The sequence below is a fragment of the Gekko japonicus genome, unplaced genomic scaffold, assembly GCF_001447785.1.
Source record: "Gekko japonicus isolate JY-2015 unplaced genomic scaffold, Gekko_japonicus_V1.1 scaffold1241, whole genome shotgun sequence".
NCBI lineage: Eukaryota > Metazoa > Chordata > Lepidosauria > Squamata > Gekkonidae > Gekko > Gekko japonicus.
Genome location: NW_015170314.1, coordinates 204,471 through 222,744, shown reverse-complemented (window position 1 = coordinate 222,744; position 18,274 = coordinate 204,471). Strand labels below are relative to the sequence as shown.

The 18,274-nt window shown below is 49.3% G+C and overlaps 1 protein-coding gene across 1 annotated transcript in view; it reads right to left on the bottom strand.

Moving 5' to 3' along the window:
* Nucleotides 1-2,544: 2,544 nt before the first annotated feature.
* The window catches only part of LOC107116137 (6-pyruvoyl tetrahydrobiopterin synthase-like), a 52,384-nt gene continuing 36,654 nt past the window's right edge, over nt 2,545-18,274 (bottom strand). Inside the window, exons 5-6 of the mRNA XM_015418011.1 lie at nt 4,208-4,278; nt 2,545-2,869 (exon numbers count right to left, since the gene is read on the bottom strand). Coding sequence (XP_015273497.1) covers nt 2,545-2,869; nt 4,208-4,278 — 396 coding nt within the window. The remainder of the gene's footprint in view (nt 2,870-4,207; nt 4,279-18,274) is intronic.

Here is an 18,274-nt window from a genome sequence, read left to right as displayed (position 1 = left end):
ACCCACAGGTGGCTGCCTGATGACCGTATTTGGGCACAGGGACATGTGGAAGGAGACAGTCTTTCAGATTGCCATGAGCACGCTCAACAGCAGAGCACCACTTCCCTGCCCTACACAGGCTCATGGTGAAAAGGCAGCCCTCCTTGGAGGCTTTCTTATGTTGGGACTCAAACGGGCTGGTAGGTAGTCCTGGAATGACCCGATAGACACAGTCTTGCGCATAAATCCACAAGCATTATGTACATTTTCCCTAAACATTTCTGCCTGCCTACCACAGACGCACGTTGGCCATTTGTTTCTTAAAAGGAAAGGGAAGGGAAAAACCCCTGGAACAACACAAGCATTCTGCTTGTTTAACATTTCCCTGCCCGGAGGCGGTTTATGCTTGCCTCAGATGACCAGGCGAGGAGTTATGATTCACGTGCTGGTGTCCGCTGTAGGGGGAAAAAAAGATATCAATTGTGCCAACCTATTCAGGCAAGACGCGCATCACTGCCTGCCCGCCCACCCCTTCCTTTGCTAGTTCAAAAGCAAGAGAGGAATTGCTTCCAGATAGGGATTCTGCTCTTATTTGCAGCAGCAACAGAGACTCCGCATGATGATATCCTGTTTTTCCCCCTAATATCAGCCATTTTTTTGTAACAGGTACTTTCTTTACCATTTTTTAAAATAAATCCGTATAGAGTTAGGACACTCACTGGAGAAGACCCTGATGCTGGGAAAGATTGAAGGTCAAAGAAGACGGGGACGGCAAAGGATGAGATGGTTAGACAGTGTCATGGATGCAACGAACATGAAGTTGAGCCAACTTCAGAGGACGGCGGAAGACCGGAAGGCCTGGCGTGATCTGGTCCATGGGTTCGCGAAGAGTCGGATTCAACTGTGCGACTAAACAACAACAAAAAGCTATGTACCTGCGGCCAGTTGAAAAAGACAATGGGCAAAGCCCACTGGTTTAAGGAGCTATTGGGAGGGGCATGGGGAAATGGGGAGGAAATCTGCCCGTTCCCATCCACGCAGATCCCAAACTAACTTTGAGTACAGTCTTTCTGGAAAGATTGTACCAGAGCAGGGGTTTGTTTTTCTTTTTTTTGGGGGGGGGGCGGGACAGCAAAGCTGAGGAAGACCTGGAGGGTAGATGACGGCACAATGATGTTTCGCAAAATCCGCCTTAAAACGTGCTGAATATTGGGATGGAACATTGAGCAAAAGCTCAGTGAGGAAACAACCAGAGTGGAGAAGTTAGTAAACTGTGCCAGCAATGTGAGTCCAATGGTGAATTTCCCCCAGACTTAAAAAGTTCCAAAAAGAGTGCAGCTTCACATCACATACCTTTATTGGCATAAAAAGCAGCAATAGTTACATACGATTATCAGTGCGTATATGAATAGTCTGATAAATATTATAAATAGAGCATAAAACAGCATTTAAAAATCATAATCAATAATAGTGTATCAAATATAAAATATCAAAGAGGAGCAGGCATCTTTTAGTTGGTTAAAATCTACAGGTGTGTTTCAATTTTGCTTTTATAAGCTTCTGCTTAAAAACTTTGCAATGCATGGTGGTTTTAGGTTTTGCACCTTCTAAAAGCTGACTTAGCATTTTCTCATCTGTAAGATTGTTATTTGGAAAGTAATTAGATAAAAATAGACTGCGCTGGGACACCGATAATGGGCACTTCAAAATAATATGGGATAAGGAATCAGGAGTTCCCCGTTCACGTGGGCACAGCCTTTTTGGAAAGGGTATTTGCCTAAATCTGCCATAGAGAACTTTCGATGGAAAGCCATGCAGGTGGGCCAGAGTAAAGGCATGACGTTGGAGTGGAGAATCTAAGATGGTAAAGTAGTGAAGCATCGCTCCATGTTTTTGGTACTAGATACCTAGACTGGCTGCTGAGCAAACAGGAGGATGCAGGGGGAACATTTTTTGAAATTCATGATCCATAAGTCTTTGTTGAACTGTTCTTATAATATGTAGTTCATCACATAAAAGAAGAGAATCTATCGCAATACCTAATTTCTGGAACTTACTGATAAAGGTGGAAAACCAAATGGTACCATGCCGATCTTTCATTAGGAAAGATAGTAGACTTCCAGGTTCTGATCTGAGCCATTAGCAGAGAAGGACCAGAACAAAGTTTGAGTCCAGGGGCACCTTTAAGATCAACAAAGTTTTATTCAAGGTATAAGCTTCCATGTGCAAGCACACTTCTTCAGATACAGCTAAATACAATTTCCTCAACCATAACATATAGGAAAGGGCGGGGTTTAGTGGCCAGGAAGGGCCAATTAGGGTCAAGACAGAGACACAAACAAAATGGAAATCACGAGTCTAAACATATAGGTCGAGAGCGAGCAGTAAATTATCATACAGCAGAATGAAGCTGTTTAACAGATTCAAGGATCAAACAGGAATAATAGGCTTAGTTTATATGGTTACCATTTGTTTGGGTTCGATTCTGGGGGGGAACAGTGAAGGAAATAAATATGTCAAAATTGGAGACTGATGTTATCCTTAATTGTGGAATGCTGAGAGTAATTAATTGGGACCCCACCATCCATCTCCTCTCAAGCAGGGAGACGACTTTACAGCATCTTCTTCTTTGAAGTGGGACGGTTGGGTGTGCAGAACCAGTTGGCTGGGCCCGTCACACTTTTCTAGGCCGTTACAAAGCTGCTTCTTTCCATCCGGGGGGAGCAGAGGCGCTGTACACATGCTCTTGTCTTTGGCTGGAGCAGGCGCCTCTCCTTTGTAGATGATGCTGTTCTCCTCTGTTTCATACAGCTTTATTTTGTAAAGGGCCCCGGCGGGCAAGTGCCTCTGGAGGTTTTCCCAGATGAACAGGGCAAGGTTCTCTGTTGTGCTGTAGAGTAGGAGAAGGACAGAGACAAATTAGGCAGAAGAGAACGTTAGGCTAGTTCGAGCCTTTTGTGCACAAGGAGGTTAGGAGTTTGCTAAGGGGCCATTGCAAGAGCTGCGGTGGCTCAAGTGGTTAAGACGCTGAACTGCAGGCTGTGGAAGGTCAGTAGTTCAGCAGTTCGAGACCCGAGTGTGCCGCATGGCAGAGTGAGCTCCCATCTCTAGTTCCAGCTCCTGCCAACCTAGCAGTTCGAAAGCAAGAAATTGCAAGTAGATAAATAGGTACCGCTTCGGTGGGAAGGGAACAGCGTTCCGTGCACCTTGGTGTTTAGTCATGCCGGCCACATGACCACGGAAACGTCTTCGGACAGCGCTGGCTCTTCGGCTTTGAAACGGAGATGAGCACTGCAACCCTCGAGTCGGATTCGACTGGCTTTCGAGCAAGGGAACCTTTACCTTTAAGGGGCCATAGCTTACTGGGAGAGCCCTCGCTTTGCATGCAGAAGGTCCCTGGTTCAGTCTTGGCCATTTACGGTCAAAAGATACCAGGTAAGATACGTTGGGGAACACCTTTTCTCTGCTTGAGGCCAAAGTAGACAACAGTGAGCTAGAGGGATCAATGATTTAACTCGCTATAAGGTGGCTTCATGGTATACTGATTGTAATGCAGGACACGAGCCATGTTCCCCCTAATTTCCCCTCTCCCACATCCTGAGCAGTCTAAACTGCTGTAACCTTAAAATATGCAACGGGCCGCGCAAGACCCTGCGTGGCTCCAGACTGCTGCTGAGCGGGGCTTCCTCTGCTAATGGGCGGCTGCTCACGCGCACAGATCAGAGGTGACACCGGACATGAGAACTTGATAGGATTTGACCTGGGTTCTGGGTAGCCCCGCAATCACCCTGCCTTCCAGACGGCTATTTTGGGGCAGGAACGCACAGGAACGGAGTTCCGGCTGGCTCCCGAGTTGGCCACGCCCAGCAGGAACTCATTAGCATAACAGGACACACTCAACAGCAGAAACTCATTAGGATTGGCTACATTAGGGGTGTGTGGCCTAACATGCAACGGAGTTCCTGCTACAAAAAAAAAGCCCTGGGTTTTGACAACAAACAAGGTAAACAGAATAAGAAGCAAAAGGTTACTTCTGGTAACATGGGGTGTGGCCTAATATGCTAATGAGCTGTGCTGTCAGGGTGTGGCCTAATATGCTAATTAGTTCCTGCTGGGCTTTGTCTACAAAAAAACCCCTGCTTCCAGATAAGTACAAAGCTAGGTTAAGTCCATGCAAACAAGGCCCTCTTGGTTGAATTTCTGTCAGCCAAGAATCCTGGCTACTTACCTTACTACGTTGGCAAAATAGGGGATGTCTTTATCTAAGTCTTTTCTGTCAAGGGGCTCTGTGATCGCCTCCTGGGTAGGGGCAGAGAAGTACTGTCAGTGGGTCACGATGCTGAGGTTGCAAAGGGAAGAGCAAAGATGACTAGGATATGACAAATTCATGAACTTTCCCCAAGAGCTTTATATGTTTGTGCTCAAAGACACTGGAATTCTGCACGGTCAAGCCAAATCTTGGCCAGGAAAAGTGATTTTTTTTTGTTCATCCTAGATAATGAGAATGTGTGAAATGCTCCTCTTTTTGTAAACTGCTTCTTTAATCCACGTTAAGGGTACAGAGACATGCAGAACCATGGTCTTGAGCCATGGCTGGTTGATGCTATTGATTTGACTGATTTAAAACGTTTACTAGCCACCGTTCTACTAGCGGAACTCGAGGCGGCTTACCACGTAAATAAAACAACAATTTAAACACACACACACCAGACTATAGCGCACCTTGGTGGGGCTTCCTCGCACTCCCGCCGGCCTTGCAGGTCCACTGCCGGGCCTTATGATGTCAGGGGGTGTGGCATATGCTAATGAGTTATGCTAATGAGTTCCCCTAGCTCTTTTTCTACGAAACGACCCCTGCTATAAAATGGCTTCATGGTATACTGATTTTAATGCAGGACACGAGCCATGTTCCCTCTAATTTCCCCTCTCCCACATCCTGAGCAGACTAAACTGCTGTAACCTTAAAATGGGCAACGGGCTGTACAAGACCCTGCGTGGCTCCAGACTGCTGCTGAGCGGAGCTTCCTCTGTTCATGGGCGGCTGCTCACGCGCAGGGATCAGAGGTAACACTGGACATGAGAACTTGCCAGGATTTGACCTGGGTTCTGGGTAGCCCCGCAATCACCCTGCCTTCCAGATAAGTACAGAGCTAGGTTAAGTCCATGCAAACGAGGCCCCCGCGGTTGAATTTCTGTCAGCCAAGAATCCCGGCTACTTACCTTACTATGTTGGCAAAATAGGGGATGTCTTTATCTAAGTCTTTTCTGTCAAGGGGCTCTGTAATCGCCTCCTGGGTAGGGGCAGAGAAGTACTGTCAGTGGGTCACGATGCTGAGGTTCCAAAGGGAAGAGCAAAGACGACTAGGATATGACAAATCCATCCACTTTCCCCAAGAGCTTTATATGTTTGCGCTCAAAGACACTGGAATTCTGCATGGTCCAGCCAAATCTTGGCCAGGAAATGTGATTTTTTTGGTTCATCCTGGATAATGAGAATGTGTGAAATGCTCCTCTTTTTGTAAACTGCTTCTTTAATCCACGTTAAGGGTACAGAGACATGCAGAACCATGGTCTTGAGCCATGGCTGGTTGATGCTATTGATTTGACTGATTTAAAACGTTTACTAGCCACCGTTCTACTAGCGGAACTCGAGGCGGCTTACCACGTAAATAAAACAACAATTTAAACACACACACACCAGACTATAGCGCACAATCGCAATTTGGACTGCCAATAAATAAAAACTAAACTAGCCAAATGCAGTCCTAACTAACTTTCCTCAAGAGCCTTCTGAAGATCGAAAGTGATGGGCACTGGGCAATGTTCCCTCTAAGGTGTGCAGTCTCGTGAGCAGAAATTTTACCCTGTGAGCCAAAAGTGGTCCTAGCGTTAAAACTGTGAGTGGGCCAACATTTTTTTTTAAATTAAGTGTACAAACAACATATAAACTAGTATCATTTGTATTACAAGCCATATATTTATATTAAACTTATTTATATTTATATGGACCATATTTGTATTACTTAACCTCCTAGGCTTAAGGGCACAGAGAGTCACTTTGCAAAGCACCAGAAGCCACCAGATCGCCTCTAGCACGCTGCTGAGGCCGGCTCCCCCCCCCCTCCTTCAACTAACCTCCCAGGCTTAAGGGCACAGAGAGTCACTTGGCAAAGCACCAGAAGCCACCAGATCGCCTCTAGCACGCTGCTGAGGCCGGCTCCCCCCCCCTCCTTCAACTAACCTCCCAGGCTTAAGGGCACAGAGAGTCACTTTGCAAAGCACCAGAAGCCACCAGATCGCCTCTAGCACGCTGCTGAGGCCGGCTCCCCACCACCACCTCTTTCAACTAACCTCCCAGGCTTAAGAGCACAGAGAGTCACTTGGCAAAGCACCAGAAGCCACCAGATTGCCTCCAGCACGCTGCTGAGGCCGCCCCCCCCCTCAACTAACCTCCCAGGCTTAAGAGCATAGAGAGTCACTTTGCAAAGCATCAGAAGCAACCAGATCGCCTCTAGCATTCTGCTGAGGCCAGCTCTCCAATCCAAGACAAAACAAACAACCAGGCAACTCACTTCAGGAAGGACAGAAGCTGGGCAGCCGAGCAGTCCTCCTCCTGGGCCAGGGTATCCCCAGGATCATGAGGCAGAGGACTGCCCGGGAGGGTAGCAGCGCCCCATTTCACAGGGCAAGCAAACCCCAGCTGAGGGGAGGTGGGGCCAGCCCAGATTAGGAAACACAAAGCATACTGCTGTGTTTCTGTCCTGCCTGAGCAAATGGATCCGTGTTGCATGGCCATTGGGAAGGGAACCTCCTGCCCCTATGCTGTGGTAAAAATTGCTGTGCTGGCCAGGGGAAATCGGTGCACCAGTGCAGCCTGGCGCAGCTTAAAGGGAACCTAGGCCCTGGGGACGTTGTTCCATCAATGTGGGGCTGCAACTGAAAAGGCCCTGCCTCGTGTGTCCTTTTCTGTGGATCTGGGGATTTCAACAACCATTTCTAGTCTGTCTTTACTAGATGCGGCCCCTGCTGCCTGGTGTGATACAGAATGCACATAGCTAAGGCACTCGTGCTTTTGAACCATGTCTTTAGAAGGATCTTTTCAGGTGCCAATGCTTCCTCGTCACTTTATAATATGATACAATGTCCATCATAATTTTTATTTAATTACAGGCATTTCCTCTGCCCCTGCTTTGCAGGGGGTGGGTGGAAAAATCACTGTGCTTTTTCAACCTGAAATTTCTGCAATAATAAAGCTTTTTTACTTTGCTTTGCAAGCTTATCAGGTCCTTAACAGCAACCATGCAAACTCAAAATTGATCCTGAAATTGGCGAGACTTGTGTCTATTCAGCCACCAGCTGTCTTATTGAGCCCGCTTGTGGGGAGGGCGGGGTAAAAATTCAAAAAATAAATAATAAATAAATGCTGGGCAGGGCAGTGAAGATGCTCAAGCAGAGCTGGGCGAGGGAACCATCTCTCCAGTGTGTTTCCATTTTCACATCACCCACCTGCCTGTGCACCACCTCTGCAGAACGAATGCCCTTACCTTCATGTATGCTTTCAAATCTGCCAGGTCTACCACCATCCCTGACGTGGGATTGATCTAGAAAGAAGACGAATGGCCATGTCAGCAATCTATTTTTGGGTAACAGGAACTGCATCTGAGGATCTGAGGCTGCTGCTGAAGATATTCATTTAGTAGAAGGGAGGAATGGCTAGAGGCTGGCAAGCACCGCAACCATGTCGAGTGGGAGGGGCCCAGAGGCTCTGTGTGCCACACTATTGGACCGAGTAGGCAAGAGGCATATTGATACGGCTTCAGTGGTTGGTTCAAAGGCCTTCCTTGTGGACTTCTGACTTGATATAAGCAGGGGTCATTTCCTGCAGGAGCGCACGGGAGCGGAGCTCCGGCAGTAAAGAGCCCAGGGGGCGGGCACATGCAACAAGCCCCACCCCCTACTCCCAGTAGCCTCGGGCCACAAGGAGCAAGAAGCAGCCAGGTGAGCTGCAGAGCACCCCACCCCCAGGTCCAAAACAGTCCAGTGGCACCTTTAAGACCAGGTTTTATTCAGGTACAAGCTCTCCCTCCTCTACAAGGACGGATCTGCATAATTCCCCCACCCCCAATAGCTAGCAATCCAAAACAGACCAGTGGAGCCTGAGTGGTGGGTGTTGCCTTCTGACACACTTCCGGTGATGTCAGGGGGTGTGGCATATGCTAATGAGGTATGCTAATGAGCTCCTGCACCTCTTTTTCTACGAAATGACCCCTGGATAAAAGGTCTTAAGAGAGAGGGCAGGAAGGGATGAGCCAATGCTCAGCTCTTGTGGCCTTCTGTTATATGCCCAGGATAATAATGATTGTTCCCCCCCAACCCCAGCTCACAATTTTTATGTTCAGTCCCATGATTTAATCTCTCTCATACGCCTCTGCAGCATAAATTTCCTTGTAGTTGTAAATACGCATCGCGTTTCATTGCGGCTGAAGCTTTCCCACCTGTTTCAGCCCCTTTGGTTCAACCACATCACAAAAACTTCCTGGGAGGTGGGTTATCATGAGCTGGTGTTAGGGTTGCCAACTATGGGTCAGGAGACACCTGGAGAATTTGGGGGCAAATCCTGAGGAGGGCGGGGTTTGGAGTGCCATAGAGTCCACCTTCCAAAGCAGCCATTTCCTCCAGGGGAACTGATCCCTGTTGCCTGGGGATCAGTGGTAACCCCAGGAGATCTCCGGCCACTACCTGGAAGCTGGCAACCCTGTTTGGTTTACAGCAGGACAGTGGGGGTGGTGGTGGTCAGCAAATACAATCTTGCACCTGCATTCTTTGTGACCGTGACGGCAGTTCTAGCATGATCTTCAGTCACAAACAAGTTGTCCATAATGCAAATGGTGGCCCCCGATATACAGACGGTGGCCCCAAAGGCTTATACCCAAGCCAAATAACCCCTAAGCTCTGTCCCAGACTCACCCACCCTTCCTTGCTTCACTTACCTCTCCACGGACAGTCACCACAACTAGGAAGAAGGAAGAAAAGGACATGTCACAAAACACTCCCAAGTCTGAAAAGGCTACAGATCATCTTGAATGGTTTGTGCTTATCCACTGGGACATGGTTGGCAAAGTAAGTTTGCAATAAAGGGGGCAGTGAAAAGTAGGGTACATTTGTGTTGGCCATGGTAGCGAAATGGAACATTCTGTTCAAAAGCAGTATGGGGAGAGGGAGGGAACCATATTAAGGAAGAGATAGAAAAGAAGTACTTCTTCTTCTTTGGGTACTTCTTCACCCAAAGAGTGATTAACACATCGAATTCACTGCCACAGGAAGTGGTGGCGGCTTCAAGTATGATTAGATAAGCATATGGAGCAGAGGTCCATCAGTGGCTATTAGCCACAAGGTATATAGATAGGGACTCTGGGGCAGGTGATGCTCTGTCTTCTTGGTGCTTGGGGGGGGGGTCAACAGGGGGAGGGCTTTTAATGTCCTGGCCCCACTGGGGGACCTCCTGATGGCACTGGTATTTCTGGCCACTGTGTGACACAGAGAGAGCGATCAGAAGGGGGTGGGGGTAAAGCGATTATAACCGTTGTACTCAGGATACCACCACTTGGGGACCTAGTGGCAGAATACAACGGTTTAAAGTTCTTTGCAATGGTTAGGGATGGAAGGCAGATGTTTGCCGTGTGAACGCCGGTAAGTACACCGATTCCAACCGGCACCTATACCATTGCAAACGCCGCGTCTGAACGCACCCAGAGTGTTGGACTGGATGGGCCTTTGGCCTGATCCAACATTGGCATCTCTTATGTTCTTATGTAAGAGCTGTTGTCTTCATGACTTGCTTAGGGGTTTCCAAGAGGCCTCTGGCTAGCCACTGTGGGAAACAAAAGGCTGCATTTATATTTGTTTCTTTATTTTATTTACATTATTTATTGTCCACCTTTCTCAACATGGACTTAAGGCGGTTTACACAAAGTGAATCCGTACAATCGACATGATGGGCTATTCAGTAAACAATACAATAGGATTAGGGCTGTCGAACCAATCCGAAATCTAAGAACTAGGGTTACTGTATCCTGAAAAGCAAAAAAGGTAGGGCCTATTTCCCGACTGAAGACTTCAAACAAGGGATCATTATGACAGGCTAAACACCCCTACTATTTAAGCTGCGATAATCGCTACGAACTAGGAATGTTCCTAACCTTCCAACCCAAAAAGAGGACATTTTCACCAGTGTCTTAAAAAGACCCCAAAAGAGGACTGACACACAAAAAAAGACAATATGTCCTCTAAAAACCAGAATCGAAGCAAAGCATAAATCTTAACAGGACACATTAAATTATGTAAAATTACACCATAGGATCTTAGTTTCAGTGAGCTAAACACAGTCGGATAGACCACAGTGCCTTATAACTTGTCTAGTAATTTAACTCTGTGAATCATTTAGTGCAGTGACTTTGATCTGGCTCAGTAGGGCACTTTCTGTGCCCTTAAGAGAGAAATGCAATGGTTATAATCAGGGCTATTTTTGGGCAGGAACGCACAGGAACGGAGTTCCGGCTGGCTCCCAAGTTGGCCACGCCCAGCAGGAACTCATTAGCATAATAGGCCACACCCAACAGCAGAAACTCATCAGGATTGGCTACATTAGGGGTGTGTGGCCTAACATGCAAAGGAGTTCCTGCTACAAAAAAAGCCCTGGGTTTTGACAAAAAACAAGGTAAACAGAATAAGAAGCAAAAGGTAGGTGTGGCTGAATGACCACACTTCTGGTACCGTGGGGGTGTGGCCTAATATGCTAATGAGCTGCTCTGTCAGGGGTGTGGCCTAATATGCTGATGCGTTTCTGCTGTTGGGTGTGGCCTATTATGCTAATGAGTTCCTGCTGGGCTTTTTCTACAAAAAAAGCCCTGCTACTGCCCAATCTCCCAGTGGGAACATAGACCTCCGGGCATGCCTCCAGAGGGTGTCGTCCCCACAGTCTGGAGATCGATGTAATAAGAGGAGATCTCCAGGTGCCACCTGGACGCTGGCAACCCCATCCAGGAAGCCGCTCTTTGCCCCACTGGGCACAGAAACTGGGGGCCACGTGCTCAGTCCCTGATCACGAAGGGACATGACGTTCCTCACCTTTGTAATTGTGCCCATGCCTCCGGCTGCACTTCCCAAACAACTTCTGGTTCTCCGCTTCACTCAGACGTTTGCTGGAAAGAAAAACGACCCTGGATCGGTGAGTGGGCACAGGCTGAGAGGCAGCACGGCTACCCAGTCTGTTTTGGATTTATAACCGCTCGTTTACTTTTTCTCAGATGTTCAGTCTTTTATTTCAGGCAGTTCTATTGGGAAGAACTTCCTGGAGGTTAGAGTGGCTCCTCAGTGGAACAGGCTTCCTCGGGGGTGGGGGGTGGGCTCTCCTCCTCTTGAGAAGAAGAAGAAGAAGAAGAAGAGATTGGATTTATATCCCGCCCTTCACTCGGAGTCTCAGAGCGGCTTACAAACTCCTTTCCCTTCCCCTCCCCACAACAGACACCCTGTGAGGTGGGTGGGACTGAGAGAGCTGTGACACAAACTGCTCTTTTTCAAGGACAGCTGTGCCAGAGCTTGTGACTGACCCAAGGTCACATCAGCAGGGGCAAGTGGAGGAGTGGGGAATCAAACCCGGTTCTCCCAGATTAGAGTCCGCACACTTCACCACTACACCAAACTGGCGTAAATTTTATTGATATCCTTCCCTCCTTGCATAGCAGAGGCTAGATGGCCATCTGACAGCAATGCTGGTTCTGTGAACGTAGGCAGACCATGAGAGAGAGCGGGCGGGAAGGGAGGAGCCAGTGCTTGGCTCGGCTCGGCTCCTGTGCCCTTTCTTATATGCCCAGGGCAATGCCGATTGCCACTTTGGGAATCAGGAAGGAATTTTCCTCCAGGCCAGATTGGCTCAGGGATCCTGGAGGTTCTTTGCCTTCCTCTGGGGCATAGAGCAGGGGTCACTGAGGGGGTTGTGGGGAGGCAATTGTGAATTTTCTGCATTTTGCAGGGGGGTTGGACTAGATGACCTTTGGGGTACTTTCCAGCTCTATGTTTCTAGGATAGCTTGTCAACCCCGCCAATGATGGCTTGACAAAGCTTTGTATGTATGGGGTTATTTATGCATTTATTTCATTTATAACTGGCCTTTCTCCCCAAAATGGCTTACCTCATTCTCCTCTCCTTCATTTTATCCTCATAACAGCCTTGTGAGGCTGAGGGTGGGTGACGGGCCAAACATCACCCAGCAAACCTCTATAGCAGAGGGGGATCTGAACCTGGGTCTCCCAGCTCCTAGCTCTAACTTCTACAGTACGTTGGCTCTCCAAATATGCCTGGGGAGAACAATGCACAGTCTAGAAGTCAGGAGAGAGAGAGAGAGAGAGAGAGAGAGAGAGAGAGAGCCTCCTTTTATGAGGTGGCATGGGGGGAGGGAGGGAGGGAGGGAGGGAGGGGAGATTGGATTTATACCCCACCCTTCACTCCCCGAGGGAGTCTCAGAGAAGCTTCCTATCTCCTTTGTGCGGTAGGTGGGGCTGAGAGAGCTCTGACAGAGCTGCCCTTGAGAGAACAGCTCTGAGAGAACTTGTGACTGACCCAAGGTCACCTAGCAGCTGCATGTGGAGGAATGAGGAATCAAACCCAGTGATGCTCTGTCCTCTTGGTGCTTGGGTGGGGTGGGGGTCAACAGTGGGAGGGCTTCTAATGTCCTGGCCCCACTGGTGGACCTCCTGATGGCACCTGGTATTTCTGGCCACTGTGTGACATAGGGTGCGTTCAGACGGGGCGTTTCAGCCGGCATAAACTGTACCAGTTGGAACCGTTGCAGTTTATGCCGGCTGAAACGCGATCACACTTACCTCCTGTCTGCGGAGCCCATCGCTGTATGCCCATTCACACACAGCGGGCGTCGGCGGTTTGTTTTTGTTTTTTTAACTCAGTTTGCTCATGTGCATAGGCAGCCATCCACAGAATGGCGATCTTCACGCATGCGCAAAACACCCCGTCCCGAAAAGCATGCCCTGAAGAGAGGACTTACCTTTAAAGTTTAAAGAGCAAACTGACCTCCCTGAGGTCCTGGACTCCTCTAAAACCTTAAACTAAGGACCTTTTCTTTTCTTTTTTTAAACAAACGCGGGGGCGAAGCTTCGCCCAAGCGCATATCGCAAACCTAAAAAAGAATGGTGGGCGAAAATCGGAAGCCTTGGGCTTCTGAACGGAAGTGACTCTACAACGGTGGAGAGCGATCAGACGGGGGGTAAAGCGGTTACAACCGTTGCGCTCAGGATACCACCACTTGGGGACCTAGTGGCAGAATACACCGGTTTAAAGCTCTTTGCAACGGTTAGGGACGGAAGGCAGATGTTCGCCGTGTGAATGCCGGTAAGTACACCGATTCCAACCGGCACCTATAACGTTGTAAATGCCCTGTCTGAACGCACCCATAGAGTGTTGGACTGGATGGGCCTTTGGCCTAATCCAACATTGGCGTCTCTTATGTTCTTATGTTCTCCCAGATCAGAGTCCACGCTCTTACCCACCACACCAAACTGGCTCTGGTTCTCATTGGTGAAGTTGAGGGTATCGGGAGTTCAGTACAGGGGATTCAGAATGTTTGGCAACAGCCCTGGAAGGGAGGGCATCCTTAAAGCGTGCCGTTCCAATGACCCCTGCAGTAGAACACCCACCCTCGGCTTGTTTTCAAATAGTCCCAGGCATGCCAACCCCTAGGCCTTACAGAGAAAGCTGGCAACTCGGGTCAGGAAATCCCTGGCCCCTTTTACTGGGGTGGTGGCCTCACCCGTCCAGGTCCCAAAAGAACCCGGAGCTGCAGCGCAGATCTGCCTGGCTAGACGATACCCCTGCCTTTGAGGGGGAGGCCAGGGAAAGGCTGTGCTAGGCAAAAAGGTCTGGAATATTGCCGCCATCTGGTCCATCTGCTGGGGGTCTCTGCCTTTTAGAGCTGTCAACCTCCAGGGGCCTAACGGTCTCCCAGAATCACAAATGCTCTCCCAGACAAGAGAACAGTTCCCCAGGAGGAACTGGCAGTCCTGACCCTCGCCAAACCCCGCCCTCCCCCAGGCCCCACCCCCAAATTTCCAGGAATTTCCCAACCTGGAGCTGGCAACCCTAACATTTCAAGGAGAAAGATGAAGATGGATAGCCGTGTTAGTCTGTCTCTTTAGCTGCAGTGGCTCAGGTGGTTTAAGACGCTGAACTGCAGGCTATGGAAGGTTGGTAGTTCAGTAGTTCGAGACCCGGGTGCCGCATGGCGGAGTGAGCTCCCGTCTCTGGCCTCAGCTCCTGCCAACCTAGCAGTTCGAAAGCAAGAAATTGCAAGTAGATAAATAGGTACCACTTCAGTGGGAAGGGAACAGCATTCCGTGCATGGCCTTGGTGTTTAGTCATGCTGGCCACATGACCACGGAAATGTCTTCGGACAGCGCTGGCTCTTCGGCTTTGAAACGGAGATGAGCACCGCAACCCTAGAGTCGGATTCGACTGGCTTTCGAGCAAGGGAGACCTTTACCTTTAGCTGCAGAAAAGAGTAAGAGGCCAGTACCACCTTAAAGACTAACACAATTTGTGGTAGAACAAAGTTAGAGTCCAGTGGCACCTTTAAGACCAACAAAGTCTTACTCAATGTGTGAGCATTTGTGCACACGAAAGCTTCTACCCAGAATTAAACTTTGTTGGTCTTCAAGGTGCCACTGGACTCTAACGCTGTTCTGTTGCTTCAGACCAACATGACTGCCCACCTTGATCTAAAATTTGTGGTAGGGTATGAGCTCATGGCAGGGCTGCGGTGGCTCAAGTGGTTAAGATGCTGAGCTGCAGGCTGGAAGGTTGGTAGTTCAGCACTTCGAGACCTAAGTGCCGCATGACGGAGTGAGCTCCCGTCTCTGGTTCCAGCTCCTGCCAACCTAGCAGTTCGAAAGCAAGAAATTGCAAGTAGATAAATAGGTACCGCTTCAGTGGGAAGGTAACAGCGTTCCGTGCCCCTTGGTGTCTAGTCATGCCAGCCACGTGACCATGAAAACAGCTTCGGACAGCGCTGGCTCTTCAGATTGGAAACGGAGATGAGCACCACATCCCTAGAGTCAGATTCGACTGGCTTTTGAGCAAGGGAAACCTTTCCCTTTCCCTTATGAGCTCATACCCTAGCACAAATTTTGTTAGTCTTTAATATGGTACTGGACTAAAAATTTCAAGACAGCATTTTAGCCCAAGCCACGCTCTTGTTGTCATCCCAACCCAGGGTGAACAAAAAACATCGGCATCAGTATCCATTTTTAAATGAATCCTGTGGGCAAACATTCAAAATTCCCCGATCAGCCTTTAAGCCATGGGGTACTGAGGCTCCATCCAGCATCCGGGGGATCTAGATGTACCCAGGGGTCATTTCCTGCAGGAGCATACAGGAGCGGAACTCCGGCAGTAAAGAGCCCAGGGGGCGGACACATGCAACAAACCACATCCCCCTGTTCCCAGCAGCCCTCAGTCAGGGCAAGAAGCAGCCAGGTAAGTTGCAGAGCCCTCTGGCCCAAAACAGTCCAGTGGCACCTTTAAGACCAAGTTTTATTCAGGCACAAGCTCTCCCTCCTCTGTGAGGACAGATCTGCCCGTCCCCCCCCCCCAATAGCTAGCAATCCAAAACAGTCTAGTGGAGCCTGAGTGGTGGGTGTTGCCTTCTGACACCCTTCCGGTGATGTCAGGGGGGGTGGCATATGCAAATAAGTTATGCTAATGAGTTATGCTAATGAGCTCCTGCACCTCTTTTTCTACGAAATGACCCCTGGATGTACCCCCCCCGACTATCTAAAGCCGCCAGAGGTGAGGAAGCACGTTACCAGGCGAGCCTGTGGGACGCACAGAATGTCTCCATCCTGGAGAAGGCCGTGGTCCTTGCTGGTTTCACTCCTTGAGCAGAAGTCTGCATCGCCGGAGTTGAGCTGAGCCTTGCCAGGACGGGGAAAGAGCGGCTGTCCGTGCCGAGGAACTGGGATGCCCCAATATAAAGACCAGCCGCTGATCATGTGAGCAAGCCAGCAAGGGGGGGGGGAAGTGGTGGCTCTTGAAAGCCAAGACCACGGGACGGCTGGAGGAACCAATCGATTGATCCAGAAGGACCACAGCTAAATAGCAGCTCTATTTAAAAGGATCTCGGGGGATAGGACTAAGGGAAGTCCCAGCCTCAGGTTGCGGTCACGCATACGACTGACAGACTGGGTTCCAGTCACATGAGGCTGCATTACACTGAATCAGAACATCGGTCCACCAAGGTTAGTACCCAGAGCGGCTCTCCAAGGTCTCAGGCTGAGGTCTTTCACATCACCTCGACTTGGTACGGAAAGAAACCAGTAGAAAGCGAATGCAATCTTAGGATGCATTAACAGAAGCATTGTGTCCAGATCAAGGGAGGTGGTTGTTCCGCTCTATCCTGCTATGGTCAGGCCTCACCTGGAGTTCTGTGTCCAGTTCTGGGCACCACATTTTAGGAAGGATATTGACAAGCTCGAGTGTTTCCAGAAGAGGGCAACCAGGAGGGTGAGAGGGTTGGAATCCAAGTCTTATGAGGAAAGGCTGAAAGAGTGGGGTCTGTTTAGCCTGGGAAAGAGAAGGCTTAGAGGGGACATGATTGCAGTCTTCAAGTATTGGAAGGGCTATCATGTAGAAGATGGAGCAGATCTATTCTCTCCTGCTCCGGATTGCGAGACTAGATCTAATGGGTGGAAATTATATGTTGTATGTTGTAGGTATGTAGGGCTATCTTTCGGCTATGGTCCTGCAGAGTGCAGGGGGTTGGACTAGATGACCTGCAAAGTCCCTTCCAACTCTAACATTCTATGATACTGTTGCTGTGGAGGGTATTGGGCTTGCCTGGGTTGTTGTGCTAGCCCACCCTTCCGTTTCCCTTGGTTGCCGGGGTATCCTCCCCTGGTGCCCTGGATGGCCAGAGCTAACATGGTGGTCTGAGTTAGCAGTAGCCAGGAAAGCCGGCCTAGGAAAGTCCTGCACGGTTTTCTTCAGACGCGATGAATGAACAGCTCCTCACTTAAGCTCCTACATAAAAGAGCTACATGCTGACGATTCACTCGCTGCATCTGAATTCCGAGTGAGTGGGGAATGTACTAAAAGGAAGGACAGGATTGCCCACTGGAAACTATGGGAGATGCTTGAAGGCCCATTGGAAAAAATGGGAGCCAGGAATGCCAATTAATTTGCATGCGCTCCATTGAAATACATTACAGTACAAGTAGAGTTGCAATAAAAATGCGAAATAGATTTTCCATTAGGGCCTCAAGGCCCAAATACACTACTCTGGGGATGGAATGAGAGCCCACGCACTGGCATGACAGCCCCAGGGAGTAACAGAAGTGTTCTGGGACTGGAATGAGAGACCAGGCAGTGGAACAACAGCCTCAGGGTGTAGCAGGAGTGTTCAGGGACTGGAATGACAGGTCCCAGAGTGGAATGACAGCCCCAGGGTGGAGCAGGAGTGTTCTGGGACTGAGATGACAGGCCACAGAGTGGAATGACAGCCCCAGGGTGTAGCAGGAGTGTTCTGGGACTGAGATGACAGGCCACAGAGTGGAATAAGAACATAAGAACATAAGAGACGCCAATGTTGGATCAGGCCAAAGGCCCATCCAGTGCCATCAGGAGGTCCACCAGTGGGGCCAGGACATTAGAAGCCCTCCCACTGTTGACCCCCCCAAGCACCAAGAAGACAGAGCCCCTATATATACCTTGTGGCTAATAGCCACTGATGGACCTCTGCTCCATATGCTTATCTAATTCCCTTTTGAAGCCGTCCATGCTTGTAGCCACCACCAATGTTCCCTCTAAGCTGCGGAGTCTTGTGAGCAAAAATTCCACTTTGTGAGCTACTGACATTAAATTTGTGAGCGAGCCATTTGGCTCCTACATAAATTGGTTTGCTCTGGAGCCATCCTGTCTGAACTCAGAGAAAAATGTGTGAGCTGGAGGCTAAAAAACTGTGAGCTAGCTCACACTAACTCGGCTTAGAGGGAATACTGGCCACCACCACTTCCTGTGGCAGTGAATTCCATGTGTTAATCACTCTTTGGGTGAAGAAGTACTTCCTTTTATCCGTTCTAACCCGACTGCTCAGCAGTTTCATGGAGTGCCCACGAGTTCTTGTATTGAGTGCCCACGAGTTCTTGTATTGACAGCCCCAGGGTGTAGCAGGAGTGTTCTGGGACTGGGATGACAGGCCACGGAGTGGAATGACAGCCCCAGGGTGTAGCAG